At 62.7% G+C, this 18,076-nt stretch overlaps 2 protein-coding genes across 2 annotated transcripts; one reads left to right on the top strand and one right to left on the bottom strand.

Moving 5' to 3' along the window:
• Positions 1 to 1,612: 1,612 nt before the first annotated feature.
• On the top strand, positions 1,613 to 11,432 carry BESB_065480 (uncharacterized protein; the record flags this gene model as incomplete). Its single annotated transcript, XM_029364942.1, has 6 exons — positions 1,613 to 3,630; positions 3,961 to 4,025; positions 4,368 to 4,552; positions 5,017 to 5,174; positions 5,652 to 7,824; positions 8,334 to 11,432. The coding sequence occupies 6 exons, from the start codon at positions 1,613 to 1,615 to the stop codon at positions 11,430 to 11,432; spliced, it is 7,698 nt and encodes a 2,565-aa protein (XP_029218525.1).
• Positions 11,433 to 13,281: 1,849 nt separating this feature from the next.
• On the bottom strand, positions 13,282 to 17,771 carry BESB_065490 (uncharacterized protein; the record flags this gene model as incomplete). Its single annotated transcript, XM_029364943.1, has 3 exons — positions 13,282 to 15,167; positions 15,690 to 17,112; positions 17,517 to 17,771. The coding sequence occupies 3 exons, from the start codon at positions 17,769 to 17,771 to the stop codon at positions 13,282 to 13,284; spliced, it is 3,564 nt and encodes a 1,187-aa protein (XP_029218526.1).
• Positions 17,772 to 18,076: the final 305 nt, after the last annotated feature.

Here is an 18,076-nt window from a genome sequence, read left to right on the forward strand (position 1 = left end):
CTCCGGGATTCGTGTCGCACCTGCGGAGTTTCCTCCGTGCTTCGTTCCCCGTGCGACCCTCAACTTCTTTTGCTCTTTTCCGCAGTGCGGGCGTTTTGCCCTGGCTGCCTCGGCACGGCGCTGTTCACCCAACTCGGGCTGTTTTCTCGATTTCACTCGAGACAGCGCACACGCCGCATCCGCAACCGCTGCCGGGGGTCTTTGTGAAATTGCCGCGCAGTAGCTGTGCCGCTTCGTAGACAAAAATTGCACCGCGGGTGTTTTTCTTTTGCCAGGGCCAGTCCGGTTTGCTTCTCTCCTTCCCGTGGCGAACTCTGGGCTCGGCGAGAAAATGGCGTGAACTTCCATCGCTCTGTATCGACTTTTTCTCCGCTGGCTGCTGCGCCCGCCCGGTCACTCGCCAGCGAGGACAGCGCTTTCGCGACCCCGGCGTCGTCAGGGCGAGACAATTTTGCCAGCAAGGGAAGGGAGACTTGCATTCTCCCATGTCAGTGTCGAGTTCTCAACTTTCTTGGCTCGTATCTTTGTCTCCTTCCTCGCTCCTGCTATCTTGTTCGTTTGGCATATCTCGTTACATCTTCCCGGGGACGCAAGCCGCGCGCTCTCTGGGTCGCAGTCTCGACGCCCGCACACAACAGTTGGTCTCATCGACGCCTGCTTCTGCGCTCCAACCCTGGAGTTTCCTTCTCCTTGCTTTACTCTCCATCATATCGCCTTGAACAGTGCCCTTCGCAAATCGCGCAGTTGAGTTTTTACTTCTGTTCTCCCTGGCGCGTTGTCTTCGCCGGCCGCCGGCACGGAATGGATCCTCCTCCTGAGCGCGAGGGCACGCTCCATTTATCCCCAGTCCTTCCAATCCTCCAGCAGGCGTGCGACTTCTTTTTGCGCGAACTGCATGCTGTGTTTTCGTTCCGCCTTCTCTCTCTCCGCGTCCATCCCAAACGCGCGCGTTTTTAAGAGCGGGCAGCCGCAAAGGAAGAGAGCTCCGCTCCGTTCGTGCACGGGCTCTACTTTTGAATCTTTTCGACTGTTGCAGCGGCAACGCAGAAGGCGGGGGATCGTCTGGCTCCTGCTGCTGGAGCATCCTCTGCAATGTGCTGTGACGTCATTTGCATGTGGTTGTTCGCGGGTCTGTTAGAATCTCCGCTGGAGCTCGCGGCGCGGTTGTAGAGTGCAACACAGAGAAGCGCCGCCGCAGTATGCGCCCCCGCTGTCCACTCTTCGTGCGCAGGCCCCTGCAGCTCTCAGTCGGCGCCTCTTCACCTGCCTACGCCGTCCTCCGAGTCTCTCTCTGCTGTCCGCCCCCCCTCCTGAAGCCAGCCCGCAGTCACGTCCCCAGTTGTCTGTTCGCTGACTGTTGCTTTCAACGCATCCCCTCCTGCCGTCGTCCCCCCCCCCCCCCCCCCCGCCCCCCGCCTCCTGCCGCAGCGGCTTTTCGGGTCTCCACTGTTTGCACCGCCTGCGCTTCTTTGGTGGCCTCCGCGCTCGCCTCTGCCTTTTTAGCCTTCTGTTTGTGTCGAGCTCTCGCAGCTTTTTCATTCCTGCTCACGTGCGACCGGCGCCGGTTTCTCTCTTCCGCGGAGGAGGAGAGACAGCGGCGCGAGAGGAGAAGATGGAGGCTGCCGCGGACGTGCAGCAGGTCTCGGGGCGCGGTGCTGGAGGAAAGGCGTTCGCCCAAGAGGCTGCCCGACTCGAGAACGGTGAGGAAGAATGCCAGGAGGGCGGTCGAGAGGGAGAGAGGAGGCGCGAGTGCGACGGCTGCGTGAGCACGGGCGAGAGCGAACGCGACGAGACGGAGACTCGCGGAGACGAAGAAGACGATCCGGGGGACGAGGGGAAGGAGGACAGATTTCGAGGCCTGAAGAACGTCCGGGTCGCGGGACACGCGGCGCGTGCGGGAAAAGCGAGCGGGCCGCGCGGCGAGGCGAATGACGCCGCGTCATTGCGCAGGGACACGGGAGAGGAGGACGACGGGCCAGGCGATGCGCAGAGGCGACATGGCAGCGGCGTTGTCGACAGCTCCGCTCGCCGCGAGGGTGCAGTGTTTGCCATGCCGCGGGCGGTGGTGAGGGGCCCTGAGAGATCGGTGGAGACGGGAGAAGACAGGTACCGACTCGAGACCACGGGACGGCAGAGCTCTCGGGTCGGGCTTTCGCCTCATCACTGTCCGTCACCGTCGGGCTCTCTCACGCCGCCAGGCCTCTCCCTCTTCGCTCCGTTGTCGCCGTCGTTTCTCACGTCTTCTTCCTCGGGCGGTGCTTTTCCGCGAGCTGGGCCTTCTTCTTCGCCTTCGGTTTCGCCCCCGCCAGCATCACAGGCGCTTCTCCAGCCGCCTGTGCAGGAATCCCTCATGGCCGCGTCGGCCACCCTTCTCGTGCACAGGGAAAGCCGTGAAGCCTTTTCGCTCTCTCTTCTCTCCTCTTCTGCGCCGCCAACCTCCCGTCTGGAGAGCTTCTCCCGCGTTGCTCCGACCTCGCCTTCTGCTGCTGTCGCTCAGTGCGCGGGAGGCGCCGCCACCGAGAGCGTAGGGGGGCCGAGAAGCGTCTCTCGTTTGTCTCTCAGCTCGTCTGTTTTCTCCATGCAACCTTCTGTCTACGCGCATGCACCCGTCGTGTCTCCAACTGGCGCGCGCCGCTGCCAGTCTGCGTCCTCTCTGCATGCGCCTCCTCCGTTTCGTCGCGCGTCTCGAGAGTCGTCTCCTTCCTCGCGTTTGTCGCGTGGTGAGGCTCGCGCGGTGGGGCCTTCGTCTTCCTCCGCTTCGTCCGCTTGCTCTCCGTCCTCTCCGCTGCCTGTCTCCCCGCGCGCGGTCCCTTCCCCTTTGTCGGGCGACCGCGGCTCGCTCAGTCCGGCAGCGTCGAGTCCGGGGGCGCTGCGTCAGGCCGCCGCCCTGCTGGCGGGTCTGCGGCGCGAGCTCACGTGCTCCATTTGCCTCGAGCTTCTCCAGCTGCCGGCGACTGTCGACTGTGGTCACACGTTTTGCCGCTACTGCATTAGCCACACGAAGATGCATCGCCGCGCCTGTCCGTTGTGTCGCCAGCCTCTGGGCTTTTCCTCCCTCAGCATCAACACGGTGCTGGCGAACCTCCTCAACACCCTCGGGCTCCGCAGAGCCCGCCGAAGGCCCCTCGTCGACGCGAAGTCACCGGCGTGCGAAGACGTCCCCCGCAGGGCCGCGGGCGCGGAGGGCGCCGACGGCGCGCGGAGAGAAGAGGAGCCGCGGACACAGGAGGGCGCGAAAGTGGCGGTCGGCGAAGAGCGGCGGCGAACGGAGAGCGGCGACGCCGCGGCGTCTGCAGATGAACGTGACAGGGCGCGAAGCGGAAGCGTGGCTGGAGAGAGCGTCGCTCTCTCTGGGAGGCTGCGGGTGCCGCGGAGTGGGGATGAGGCTGCAAACGCGCCAGCGACAGTCTCCGTGGCGCACGCAGACGCGAGCGAGAAGGTCATCGCCGTGCGGTGGCCTACGGCGGCCTGGTGGTCCGAAAGGTGCATCAAGCCGAAGGTCGCCATGTCCCTTGTCCTCCGCCTGCTGCTCAGAGACCTCGGCGAAGAGAGCGTTGTGTTCTTCGATGACCTTGTCGGATGCGTCGCGGAGGAGTTCGACCGACGCCGCCTCTGGTCCGCCGAAAAATGGTAAGACAAGGGCGCTCACGGCGTGCCGCGGCCTGCAGCACGCGCCTCTCCGCGTGCGTGGATGGATGCTGGTTGGCGGTCCAAGCCCTGCAGCGGAAAAAGGGCGTCTCGAGCTGCCTTACTGGCGTCGGCGACGCACCCCGTTAGCATGCAGTCCGTTGCTCTCCCGCCGTCAAGGGTCGAGCCTTGGCCCTGCCAACGCCATATCTGAGCCCTGGCCTTGCTAACGCCATATATATGCATATATATGTATTAATATGAATATGCCAAAATGTGTAATTTTTTAGGAACAGGATTGCTGCGTGGGATGATCGTCTGTGCTGCGTTCAGGCTCTTCACGCCGCAAGATTTGGAGACGTTCTGCCGCCTCGTCGGCTTCGATCGCGCAGACCGAAGTGCGTCAGAAGCTCGCCACGTGCTTGTGTGTATATGCATGGCTACCTCCATCCGTATCTATCAATCTATGTATCTGTAAATATATATATATATATATATATAAATGTCAAGTATATATATTTATCATCGGTATGCGTGTGCTGCGCATGCAGGAATGTGGACGAGACTGTGCGCGGGAGCCGTAACAGCTATATATATATATATATATATATATGTCCGGACTGGTTTTTGAGTTTGATCATCACACATAAGTGCGGTGCTGCATGTGTGGAGTTACTTGTCGGCGAAGGGCGCCTAGCAGTCGGCGTGGGGATCTGCTGTGTGTGCATGGGTGGACTCAGGAGCCTCTCAGGAACGCGTGCGGCTGTGGGTGGAGGACTACGTCGCTGCTGTTCCGCGGATTTGCTTCCGGCGCATCATTGCCGACCCTCTCGCAGGCGGCCGCGAAGGCAGAATCCTCATGCGCGTTCTGCCAGACCGCCAGCACAAGATCGACGCGCGGGTCGTCGATTCTCTCTCGATTCAGGTATCCACGCGTGACGGCTCCACGGACGCATATAACATATATATATATATATAAATATATGTGTATATGTAGACGCATATATACATGCATATTTGTATATCGACATACGTGTGTACCTATAGATACCTCTAGGTGGGTGTAAATGTCTTCGTGCAGTGTGCGTCCGTAGGTATCTGTTGCTGGGTCTGATACCTCTCGAGTCACTGTATTTGTCGGTTTCGTGAGACTGGGAGGGGACTTAACCAGCAGTTCGCCTGCGCGCGGCCCGAATAGAGGGAGCCACACATTCGTCAGGTTTTATGGATTAGCGGCTGCGCGACTCGCCTTGCCGTCCTCCGGACTCCTCCCCTCCCCCCCTAAACTGTGTCCGCATTCCTCTCTCTGCATGCTTGTGACTGAGTTTCGAGGCGTGTCGATGCGAGTATTCACAACCATGGATGGTGTGTATGGCGCGGTTTTTTTAGCACTCGCTGCCGTGGGACCTCGGTCGGCATCAGCACTCCATGATTCACATCCCGCACTCGTCGGTGTCGCTCTCGCACCTTCAACTGATTCGCCATCCAACTGCGAAAGATCAACTAGCTGTCCTGGACCTGGGCTCGACTATTGGAACGATGCTCATGTACGTCGCGCGCGTTTCGGCGCTGAGTGCGGCAGCCGCCCGCGCTGTCTTCACACACAGCATGCGTTGATCTGAAGAGGGGAGAACGCGAGCCAGAAGAATCTCGCAGGCCGCGGCAACGTTCGCCGAGTCTCGCGGCCGCTAGACGGATACCCTCGAATACATAACTCAAGCCGCTACTAAAATGCATGTTTGCTAATATATATCTAGTCAGCATATCTATAGATATATATAGATATATTGATATATATATACTTACTGAAACATATAACATATATGTATACCTATATTTGCAGGCCGTCTGTGCGCGGGCGTCGGATTCGGCGTGCCTCCTCTTCGTCTGTGTCGTTCGCGCTCGGGGTCCGGCCGCCTCTCCATCGGGACATGGCTGGTGCAGCTGAAGTTTTTTCTTTTGAGGTCTCTTGTGTGTCACGCCCCGGTCTATGAAGTTCCGCTCGTGTCGCGTTTCCCGTGCAGGATTGGAGGCTCGCACGTGCTGGAGGCCGGCGACATCATTCACGTCGGCGACCGCGTGGAAATCTCCGTCGAGATCGTCCCTGCGCGACTGCTCAGGCGACTCGAGAGGCGCCGCGGGAGGCGAGGCGCCACGGGCGATCGTGCGGGTTTGACAGGGACGCCTGCTGGCGTGGCCTGTGCCTCGCACGGCGAAGGCCTTGCACCTCCCAGCAGTCAGGGCGACGCAGGCGAAAACGACACCGAAGGCGCGCCGCGAGAGGACGACGCGACCGCGACGTCCGCGCGACATGGGGAGGCAGGTGGTCGCGACGGCAGCAGCTTCGCACGAGGCCGCGAAGGTGCTGATGAATCACCCGGCGATTCTGCGGGCGCAGCCCCGGGGTCAGCCTCGCCCTCGTCGGCGCGGGAAGGGGAGAGCGCGCAAGCGCGCGGACGCGACGGCGAGGCCGGCTCATCCCTGCAGACGCGGTTCGACCCTCGCCCCCGCGCCTCTAGCGACGCGAACGGCGTGACGCCCGCGCCGCGAAGGCGCGCGAAGGGAGGCCGTTCGCCGACGGCGACGGCCGAGAAGGCACGCCTCCTGCAGCTGGTGAAGGATCTGCCGAGCAATCCGTACCTCTGGACGCGCTGGAGCGCCGCGCGCCAGGCCTGCGTGTTGGCGCCCCGCCCAGGCGCCTCGGGGCCTCCGGGCGCGACAGACGCGAACTCGGAGCCCCATGCCCCCCTGGCGAGCAGCCGGCAGTCGGAAAGCGAGGCGACGCCGCTGCGGCGGGGGGGACACCAGCCCTTCGCGGTGCGCGACCCTCTGCCGGCGTCGTGTCTCCTCTCCTCCGGAGGCGCCCCGCGCGCGCGCCACACGCACGAGGACCCGCGGTCGGCGCGGGCCGCCTCAGCCGGTTCGCTGGGGCCCGCGAGAGGCCGAGGCCGCCGCTGCCGCTCGCTGCGCGTCGCGCCGTCTCTTGGCGTGGCTTCGCAAGCGCCGTTTTGCTCGTCTTCGGCCGGCTCGCTGTCGCCCTTCCCTGCTTGTTCCACCGCGGCGGTCTCGTCGCGGCCGTTTCCTGAACGCGCGTGTCGCGCCCGTCGCAGGCGCGGCGCCTCGTCGCCGCGAAGCGGCGACGACGAGGGGCACGAGGCCCGGCGCGCGGGAACCTGCGAGGAGGCGCCGGAGGAGGAGGGCGTGGCGCTCGCGTGCGGCTGCAGACGGTTTCAGCGAGACGCGGAGCGCAGAGGGCGCTCGGCGCCGGCGGGTACGTCGAGGGCTGCGGACGCTTTCCCCTGGGGGGGCGAAGGCCGAACAGAGCGTGAACACGCGGAGTGCGCGCGCGCAGGCGCCGACACTGAAGCCTCGGCTCTTCGAGACAGACTGGAGTTGTGGACGCAGCGGCCTGCAGAGTCGCCGGTGCGTCCACCGTCCGCGCCGCCCGTAGACGTGTCCACGTTGGCTGCCGGCTGCTTCGTCGCTCAAGGTGTCGACTCTAAAGAGTCGAAAGAGAGCGGATGTGATCAGGAGGAGCGAGGGCGCGCAAGAGCAGCATTGCCCCGCGCAGGCGAAGTCGAGGGCGCCTGCGAGGAAGCACCGGGGAGGCATGCGCAGGGCGACGCAGCGCGCGAGAGCACTCGACACGGAACTGGAGAATACCGGGCCCGCGCGCGGGACGCCGCGCGGGCCTTCGACGCTCACGCGGCGGAATTCGAGCCCTACGACGGCGAAGATGATGGAAGCGATAACGCACACCTACTGACCGACGGCGAGAGCTCCGAGGACGACGATTGGGGCGACGCGGCGCAGCCGGAAACAGAGCCCCTGGAATCGTTTCTCCTGTTGCGCATCACGGACTGGTCCAACCCCGGCACGCCGACGAAAACGGTGGCGGCCGCGTCTGCGTCGCCCTCTCCCGCGGGCCTGGCTTCCGCATCTGAGCCCACTGGGGGCTCTGACCCGCGAGTCGCGGCCGCCCCAGCTGCAGGCCCTGAACTCCCCGGAGCGTCTGCGGAGGGCTGCCGCTCGCGGGAGGCGCACGATGGCGCAGACCGCGACAGAGAAAAGGACGCACAGGGCGAGAGCGCCAGCGAGGGCGCGAGCTTCCTCCAGCGTGGATACGCCGAGTGGATCGCGCCAACAGGCGTGGTCCTCGGCCGCGGGCCGCACAACCCCTTGAGGGGATTTCGCAAGGTAGGAAACGCATGCAGCTCGAAGACAAGGCAGTCTGAGTCCCAGAGAGGATAGTGGAAATGGGCGCGCAACCAAAACGACCGCAGCCTCCGCACACGTGCGCTGCGTGCCCAGCGCGAGATTTAAAAAAGAGTTCGCAGTCCCTCGCGCCACCACAGGGACCGAGGCGTTCAATCCAAAGTGTCCGTCTATGCAGATGAGGACATGCGTCGGAAGAGCTGTCGGTGAACATGGATGACAGTCGCGGGGTCGCATGCAGTATTGTGCGCAGTCGAGAAACGATCCAGATGGAGCTACTCGGTCGCTGCAGGCTTTTCTCAAGTCTGTTTTCGCTCTGGGGTTGGTGGCGGCGCTGTCGTGTGCAGTTTGCGCGTGGGAGTGCTGCTGTCCTCTCTCCGCTCGTTTCTGCTTCATTGTTTTCCCCTCCCCTGTAGCTCCAACGCATTCCGTGGCGCAACCGGTCGTATTTCTCTTCGGCCTTCGCGTTTCTGTGTGTTTTGTCTCTGCAGATCGCGGTCACGGCGACGAACGGCTACATCAGCCGCCTGCACTGCTTGATTTTCTACGACGGCTCCCGCCCGCCGCTGCAGCGCTGGATATTGAAGGACGTGAGCACGCTGGGTACGTATATTCGGTTGAAGCCGTTCAAGCCTTGCGTGTGTCCCCTCTCGCCGAAAACCATCCTCAAAGTCGGGCAGTGCAAAGTAGAGCTCTCGCTCAGAGGCGCGGCGTCTGCTGCGATGCCGGCGCCGGCGCCGGCGCATGCGGCTGTCGTCCACGGGGCCGGATTTTCTTCCACCCTCAGGGGGAGCGGTCTCTTGCAGAGTGTGCCGGCTTTTCCTACTTCCCTCTCCCCGTCGTCTCTCGCCGCCTCTTTGGCGTCTTCTCCGTTCTCTGCGTCGTCGTTTCCTTCTTCGCTCTCCTCCTCTTTCACTGCCTTCTTCTCAGCCGCCGCCCTGGCTCCGCCCGGCTCCGCCTCCTCCGCCGTGGCAGCGGCCGGCGTCGCGGCAGTTGCCGCTGGCGCCTTGAGCGCGGTTGCGGGACGCACGCACGCGCCGGCGTCTTCTGCCGCGTCGGGCAGCTCTGCGAATCACCAGGGCTCTCAAGATCGCGCCTCGGTGGCGGCGCCTCCGTCCAGCAGCTCGACGTCGTTCAGCCCCGCACAGCTCGATCATCTCCTGTCCAGAGGGTGCTTCAGTTCTCAACCAGCCTCCGCTGCTCCGGGAGGGGCGAGCGTTGGGCGCCTGACGACGGTCCACGCTGTTTCCTTGCCTCTCAGTTCCTTTCCTTCTCCTGCGTCTCCATCTGTTGTTTCTGCTTCTCTTGCACACTCCTCTCTTTCTTCCTCGGTCCCCGGTGACGAGGCGAGTCGGAATCCGCGAGCGTCGTCCCTCGAGGATCTGCTGGCGGCGGACGCCCGGGCCACCCCGTCTGCGTGGCTGCAGCAAACCAGGCAGAGCGACAGCGAGATCTGCGCAGGCGGTCCGCCTGCGCAGCCAGCCCCGCCGTCGCCGCCCGCGCCCTCTGTGGGTCCCGCCGTGGCGACCAGCGAGCTCGTTCCGCAGACCGCGTGTGCAGACGGGAGGGAGAGCAGCCAGTTCGCCGACGGCGGTGAAAGGCCGGTGGACGGCAGCATCTCACGTGTGGCTGAGTCCGCAGCGAACAGTCGCCTGTGGCATCCGTCCACTGTCGCCGCCTCTGCAGCAACTCCTGCGCTTGTGTCGGCTGTTTCGTCCTCCGCCTCCTGTCCTTTTTCCCCCGTTCTTGACCCGCGTGCGTCGGCTGCGGGGCAGCAGCAGGCGACAGGCGCGTCGTCGCGTCTGGCTGGGTCTCCGGCGCCCGGGAGCGGCGGGGCTGTGGCGTGGACTGGCACCCGCGATGCTCCCGACGACGTGGCGAGGCCGTTGTTCAGCTCCCAGGCCCCAGGGGTCCCCCAGCCCAATGCCCGCGACGGAGCTGACTGCGGCTCTTTCTTATCTCTCGTCGTATTGCGCGACGCCCCACAGCTTCCCACGGGCCGAGGGCGCGGCGGAGACACCGGGGGCGTCCAGCATGCCGCCGAATCCCTCATGGCGTCTCAAAATTGGTGTGGAAGCGGCGGGCACGCCTGCAGCACCCATCATCACACACCCAGCGCGGGGCCTCCTCCGGAACCTGCAGTTGGACACAGCGCACCACTACACGCGCGGGCCTGCGCGGATCACGGCTCGAATGTCGCTACCTCGTTGTCGTCGCCGTCTCCTGCTGCCCTGTCACCTCTCTCTTCGCGTGCCGCCTCGATTCCCTCTGTCTCCACTGCTGCCTCCCGGTCGCCGGCACTTCAGATGCTCAGGCGCTTGGCGTTGCCGGTTCAGCCAGCAGGCGGCGCGCGCGAGCATCGGTCCGCGGCAGAGCGATCGCTTGGTGCTTCTGGGTCAAGTCCTGCGTATGCAGGGACCACGCCCCAAATTGTTTCCGCCGCGGGAGGAGCCCATCTGCGCGGCTCTCCCGCAGCAGCCTTCGACCCACCTGTCCCCACTTCGTTGCCTGCGCCCTCTGTGGTTCCTCCTCAGCAAGCGCTCGCGTTCCTTTCCAGGGCCTTGTCCAGCCGCGCGCGGCACGGGCCACAGGGAGCGCCCGGGAAATGCCTCTCGCCACGCCCGTCAGCTGCCTGCAGCCGTTCGCGTGACTTGTCGCCCCGCGCGTGGCCCTCCGCCCCGGCCGCGCCTCCTGTCTCGGTGTGGAGGCCCTTACCGCCTCCCCTCGAGTCTGGGCTTCACGCCGGCGGGGAGCGCCCGGTGCTGGCCCGTCCGGAGTGCCTCACGACCCCGGTGTGGGCGCCCGCCGCGGCCGAAGGCAGGCGGCAGTGGGCAACGGGCGGGGAGGCGTGGGCTGCGGGAGGCCCAGGGGGCGCGTGCTGCCGCGTAGGCGAGAGGGCTTGTGCATCGGCTGAGCCTATCCCAACACATCGAGGCGGGCAAAGAAGCGAATGCGCGGCGATGCCTCGGCCGGCCCCGCGGGCGGCCGGGGGTGTCGGGGCCCGCAACGAACCCGGCGAAATGGGGCGCAGAGCCCAGCCACATCGGAATGCCAGTCCCCGAATTCTCACTCTAGGAATATGCCGAAGTGCTTCGGCCGCTTGTGCGACATCCCTGGGGGGATGGTCGCCGGGCCGCTCGCGGCCCGCCGGCCCGGCCGTGGGCGGCGCGTCTCGGGCGTCTCCGCTCTTCCGTGGGCCGCGTGTTGCGAGGGCGCGGGCCCAGAGGCGGCGGAGTCACTGGGGGGACAGTAGGAGCGCGCAGCCGCCGCAGGTCTCGTCAGGGGAGTCGCAGTTCTCCGTGGAGAGCGCCGCGCCTGGGCCGCCGCGCTTCCAGGCGCTGAGCGGGTCCCACCCGCGTGACCAGGTCGACCGCTGTCTCCAGGAGCAAGTCCTGCAGCAGTGTCAGCAGCGACCGGTCACGCATGCGTCGCTGCCCCGCGTGGAGTCTGCGGCCGCTCCGACGTCGTCGGATTTTGTGCTGGCAGGAGGCGTGGGCGCGCCACCGGCGGGAAACGACGCAGACGGGTTCAGACTGGCGTCCGCCCCCGCTGGAGAACGCGTGCATTTCATCGGAAACGGGGTGGAGTAGCGCAGGACGGCAGTTCTGCTGCCAGAGGTGGCGCGGTGCCCTAGCGCGGCTAGCGTTCCTCAGGCAAGATGGTAGGCGTGCGTCCATCCTGCCTGTCGGCGCTGTGTTCGCCGAGGCATGGCCATCTGCCGACGAGGTCGGGACGCGCGCCGCGGCGCGTAAGCACGCGTTTTTTCTCAACTCCTACACCTCTTTGGTGGCATGTCTCTTGATTTGCCTCCCCGCTTTCCCATACGACACACGAGGCGAGCTTCCGCAACATGCGGAGACTTAGCTCCCAGGCCCGACTGTATATTTGCCGACCCGCGCTCTGCTTTCGTGCCTTCGCAAGCACATGCCGAAGGGGTGGGGTCCCAGAATTGAACATAATGGTCAAACCGATTCCATTTTCTTCGCACGAGACGGGAATTTGGGCTGCTGCGCGGATCCTCGCCCCGCATTGCTCCCTCGAGGATGCCACCTAGCGGCTCTGTCGCCGCTGGCGCTCGTGCGAAACTTGTTTGCCGCCGGTCGGCCGCACAACGCCGTGCCTCATCTGTTTTGTCGGCGTGAATCTATCCACAGGCTCAGTGCGCTGGATTTCTGAGGTTTTGTTGCAGGTAGCTGGCTCATGTGTCCGTGCTGCACGACGTGGAATGCGAACTAACAAGTAGCGAACTAATCTCCTGCATGGCTTCGGCGATCGGAGCGACGCGCATGCGTGGAAGTTGTCCACCAGCGGATGAGTTACGCACACAGCGGCCGCGCCATTCCTCGCAAGAATCCGGTGAATGTGCCGTTGAGCTGGAGTGTCGCACGCCGAACGCTCGTGCGGGGTCAGCGAAAAACAAATGGGGATTCTCATTTGTGTGTTCTCGACCACAGTTGAAAGCGCAACACCACACACAGGCGAGTCCGCGCCCAAGCAGGCACACAGAACTCTGTAGGGTTTAGGGTCAGCTTCGCGAGGCAATCTCGCACACACGCACAACGCCGCGGCGAAGCTATCGACACTAGAGGCGTATCGGCCTCTCGCATTTCCGCCGCAGCCGCAGTAGTCGCGCAGAATGCTCACGACGTGAGCGATGCTCGACGTGTACGCGGCCATCCTCCCAAGCCTCTGCGCAGGTCACCACAACCGACTGATGCCAAAACCGTGCGACGGCAAATAACGACACAGCTCGTGAACGCGACACCGCCTGATGCCACGCGACAACGAGAATCGAAAGCAAAGCGCCACCGCGCGAATGCGACGGAGAACGTGAGCCATTGAAGAAACAACAAACGAACCGAGAGGGCCGAACAGGAACCCGGAAATGTAGCCATCTGTACATATCGTTTTTTCCCCCTGTGCTGGACGGAAGGAAGCACATCCTTGCGCCGAAAAATCACGAAAAATGCAAAAAAGCTACAACACGAGCTGAAGACTAGTCGAAGTCCTCCACTTCATCACTGGAGCTGGTTGACGGTTTCCAACGCCTCGCCTTCGTTTCCCTTCGTCCCTCTCGACCGCTTCCCTTCCACATCACGGTGCACGAGCTCTTTTCTCTCTGTCTGACCCCGTATACAGGATTTTGGCACACCCCACGTGATTCGTACTATCCGGTTTCTTCTCAGATGTCCATCTAAGCACCCCCGCATGCATGCCTACATACGCGCATATATGTCTGGGCGTGCATACAGATCATCGTACAGACGGACAGGCTGATACGTGACGTATTCCATAGTGTCGCATATCCAACACACGGTCTTCCTCTTTCGCCCCTGCTGAGCTCTGGGGAGGTGTGCTGCCCCGTCGGCTGTGGGGACGTATTGTTTCTTTGGCATTCGCTCCCTTCACGGAGGGCTCCACCGCCTCCTATTGCTTAACTCACTCCGCACAGCCGGAGACGGCGCGATCCGCCGCTGTCTCTTCCTCGAGATCCGTATCTGCGTCCAACTCCGACAGGACAAACTGATGGCACACCCCGGCGGCACCTCGTTTTTGAAATGACGAGGGGTCATCGATGTTCGCGCCAGGGTTCGTGCTCCTTCGGGAATTCCACACATGGCTGGATTCAGAAGTGGCCTCGCTCCGCCGGCGGGAACCACCTTTCTGAGCCCTAGCGTTCACGTGCGAGAGTGCCACAGCCCAAATGTGCAGCCCCTTTTCTCTGGAGAATCGGCCTTCAGCGTCATCGTCAGACAAGTCTCCGCCGTCCCTCAAAGAGGATCCCAAGAATGCCTCGCCCGTCCCGCGCGCGTGGCCAGCCAGCAGCGTCTCCGTAGAAACCGCGTGCGGCAGATCGACGGATGAGGCCGCAGAGAGGAGGTCGTGGCGGTCGTCCTCCCCACTGTATGGAAGCGAGGAGGCGCTGTTACGGCGTTCGTCGTCGTCGCTACTGACAGTCGTCGGGCGCGAGCCGTCCTCGACAAGGTTCTTCTCAATTTCGTCTTCTTCGTCATCCTCATCATCCATTGAAAGCGAGTCGAGGTACTCGCGGCTACCGTAAGGGGACTGCGCAGGCGGGAGAGCAGCCAGAATCTGCGCCACCGTCTGCTGCACCATAAGGTCCGAAAGCGCGACCAGTTCGAATTCAGACGGCGGGAGGACACGGCCCTCCGTCAACGTCTTGCTGCCCACGGCAGACGCCCCTTCGCCAGACGCTAGAAGCGGGTACGTCTCTAAGTCGGCGGTGACGCCGAAATCGTTATTTGCCGCACTCGCTGGCTTCTTCATCAGGGCCTCCGTGACCGCTTTCTGTGCGAAGGCAGCAGTTGGGGTATTGCTGGCGTGAATCATTCCCACCAGGCCGTTTGTGGGATGCGCGTAGAGATACCGTCTGGCATTTTTGTGGTAGAGAGGGAAACAGCCGTGCTCGCGGTCTGTTCGTCTGACGATGAAAAGCTCGTGCGTCGTCAGCTTGTTGTTCAGGCGTAGTTGACACGTCCGATCGAACGCTCCCGCCATTGTAGCCGAGAAATCCGAGGAAACCAGCGAGCCCTTGGGTGAGATGCGGAGTCGTCCATCCTCGTCGCTGTCATCACTACTCGAGTTGCAACCAGGTGCATGTCCTCCACCTTCGCCTGCGTTCCGGTCTGTCGTCTCGCTTGCTCCACACTCTCTTGATGAGCTGCCGCGGCATGTCCGGCACACTGGCAGAGCCGCGTTGCTGTTGCTGACATACCAGCATTCCTCGCCGCTCTTGGGCGATGCATTGCCGGCGGATCCGGCTGAAAGTCCCTTAAATTGAGCAACAGGTGTATCCGCGTCAAGGCTGCCTATGTACATGAGCGAAACCGCATCCCAGTCGCAATAGTCCGCATTTCCACGCCTGCTCGTTGCCCCCGACCCCGCTTCACTCCCGCTGGAACATGGTCCAGGAAGCAGTTCGGCCGACGAACACGCGCGCGACGATGGAACGCTGCCAAGTGCTGCGCGTGCTTCTGCGAGGTCTTTCTCGCCAGCTGTTGGACCGTGACAGCTCTGTTGACCAGTGTGCGAATTCAAATCGTTGGAAAGGAGGTCAGGCGGAGCCGATGGCGTTTCAGCCGCAGGTTGGCCACCAGTGTTTTTAGCTTTTCTCTTGCGATTCTTCTTCTTGTTCTTTTTGCGCTTGGCCAGTTCCTTCTCAGCGTCTCGGCGGAGACGCTCATCCACAGGAAGCAATCCCTCGAAAAAAACGACGGGCAGCGGCTGCCACCAAAGAACCTTCATGGAGTCGTAGAAATCTCGCGCCGACTTGAGAAGGTGGCGCACGCACACTTTGAAAACTCCTGAAAGCAGATCACACAACACTTTCCGCAGCGCTGTGCTGCGGCTGTATTTGAGGGCATACCCGACGTAACACTATGCGGTAAAATCCAAGGCAAGTATGAGGCAGGCAAGAACGCGGACATATGTCAAACAACGGTAGCGGCCCATGCTCCCGTCAAGGAGTGTATGTATGTACATCTCTATAAGAGGCAGGCTGTCAACATTTCTGGATTCCACATGCCGATGGCGAAGCACATATTGCTGCGCGGCAGAAGGAGCTATCCGTCGCACAAGCACGTCGCAACTTCAGCGGTAGTTTAGGGCTGCGTACTTCCCTTCTTGCCGTTAGAGTGATCTCCAAGTGGGCAGGGGGGCCACACTAGAGGGGTCGGAGATTCGGCATATGTGATGCCGCTGGTATACGCAGCCCGTTCAGGTACGTCGTAGCAACCAGACCAGCTCATCAGCATGTGTCACTTCAGTCTACATTTGCCACGTGGACTGTCTCGAGCACCCTCCTGCATGCTGAACGGCGACCTCACCTGCTCGTTCTTTACTGGCGATAAGCTTGCCAGACATGGGGCCTTCGTCTCCACAGCGCACATCCAGAAAGAAGTCCGTGCCCCGAATCTTGATGACGCACGTGTACATAATGTGCCAGTAGCCGTCGGATGGTTTCTGTACGCAACTCATTGCCCCTCCGGTCGCTCCTGCTGCAGCCACCGCCGCAGCCGCAGCACCGCGCGAAGCGTCAGCGGGGCCTGCTCGGCTGCTCCCCTCCACTGTGTGCAAGGTCTCAAGGGCTTGCCGCAAGGAGACTGCGAGATGTTCTTCAAGTCCCCCGAGCGCCGCAGCGCCTCCCCCAGGGGCCCCTCCTGGTGCAGCCCAGCTTCGAGTGCTCAGCGTCTGCGCAGCAGCGCCGGCGGCGAGCGAAGACTGTGAAGACGCCGGTCCTCCAGCCAGCGTCGGCGCCCTCTGTGTGGTGGCCGCGGGTGCGCACGCTATGCCGTCATCCAGGAAGCATCGACGAGGCGTGCGGAGGGCAGTCTCCGCCAGGGACAGTCGGGCTGTATACGACCCGCCTCCAATGCGAGAGCGCGCGGATGCTAGTCCGTCACTCAACTGAACCGTGCGACGGCGGCCGACGGACACGGGTGGAACTGCTGGACACCCCGCACCCCCGGTTCTTCGAGGAGAGTTATTCTCCCTAGCAGACACTCTTGAGCCACGGGCGCTCTGCGACATGCTCCGCTGCCTCGCAGGAGCCTGAGGATCCCGTTTGGGTGCTGCGGGTTTGTGCAGGTTATGAAGGGGCAACGGGGGGAGGTCCTTTTTCTTTCTAGAGCCCTCCAGGTTAGGGACGTGTAGCTGCGTCCCGGATCTGCGGAGTCCCTCCACGTCGTTTCCGCCTGGTTGATGCTCGCCGAGCGCACTGTGGCCCCCGTCGCCCGTCATTTCCCGTCGAGCGTTTTCTGGTTCACCCTCTTGAGGCCCTTTTGTGCCTTCAGGGCGTCCTTGTCTCCCTGTGTTTCTTTTCCCACCCTCGGTCTTCTTTGGAAGCGCCCCGTCCAAGTTCAACCGCGGAATTGCCATCGTCTTCGAGGACGGGCCTGAGGTGCGTCCGCCCCGCACTTCCGCTGGAGACTGGCTAGGATTGTCTCTCGACTGAAAAAAAGATCGCTCCGTTAGATTACCACGGTGGCAGGAGCTCGCTCTGCGACCTGAGTGACTGCCTTCTCGTTGCAGCAAGCCAGCGTGACTCTTCCCCCGATGCGGAGCGGAGCTTTCTTGGGAAGCCCGGTGAGTTGACGCACCGCGAGCTGACCGGAGAGCGTCCGCCGCAGCAGCGTTCAGGTCCGCAGCCGCTTGCGGTTCCTGGTTTTGAAGTTGCATCAGGAGGCGCGTGATGCGTTCGTTTGCACGTCTGAAGGCTTCCTTCTGGCTCCACAAGTCGGCAATCTGAGCCTAAGTTGCAAAGGAAAACGCACAGGAAAACTGTCCACTACAGTTGAAGCAAAGTCTTCCGATTCCGTCTCTTTGGTGACACAGTGCGCCGATACGCATGCGCGTGATGCAGACGCTTTCAGGTGACGCTCTAGTGCCACAGTCCAGAACGCATATACACGCTGGTCAGTCCGTCTGTGCACCTGGAGTTGCCCAGTTGCGTATGATACGTCGCTGGTCTCGGAACTACGCAGGTGGCTTGATGCTGTCATGTGGAAGTGGATTCTCTCAATTCCGGTTTATCGACGAATGTCACGTTCGCTGGCGTGCGTTAGTTCTGATGGCGGCAGGGGGACGGCGCTAGGCCGGGAAGGCATAGCTCCCGCCCCCACATGCGCTCTATCATGAAACATCGCTTCGCTCACCTGCATTTCCTGCATTTTCTCTTCATACATCTGCGCTGTAGCGGCAGCCGAGGCCGCTGCCTCTGGTGAAACCACATGTATGTTTGGATCCCATCGGGCAGACGGCCCACGGGCGACCGCGCCCTCGTCAGGGCGGGAGTCCATCGGGCCGCTGGTCAAAAGATCTACGGGCTCGCAGTCTCCGGACATATTCAACTCGAAGGGGTGCGCAGCAGCCCCGTTAAAGGACGGCGTCGCGACGTCCGGTCCCGCCATCACGGTTTTCACGTTTCTCCTTGCTCACAGTGGGCGCTCGTTCGAGTGCAGCCAGCAGCCAGTGTGTGCATGACTTCAAGAAGTCATGATAGAGTTAGCGCGCGGCATGTGCCACAGTGTCAGCGCAGTGCACTTGCGCCCCGCGCTGTCCGGAACGAGGGCCGCAACGATCTTCAGCGACACTTAACGAAGGCGGTGTCCCGCAGCCTGACGCGGAGGAACGTTTTGGTGCGCCAAGACTGGAGCAGTACGACAGAAAGGGAAGCGCTGCCTAGGCGTCTGGCTGCTTTGCCAATGAGGCGCCA

Source organism: Besnoitia besnoiti, chromosome VI (assembly GCF_002563875.1).
Source record: "Besnoitia besnoiti strain Bb-Ger1 chromosome VI, whole genome shotgun sequence".
Taxonomy (NCBI): domain Eukaryota; phylum Apicomplexa; class Conoidasida; order Eucoccidiorida; family Sarcocystidae; genus Besnoitia; species Besnoitia besnoiti.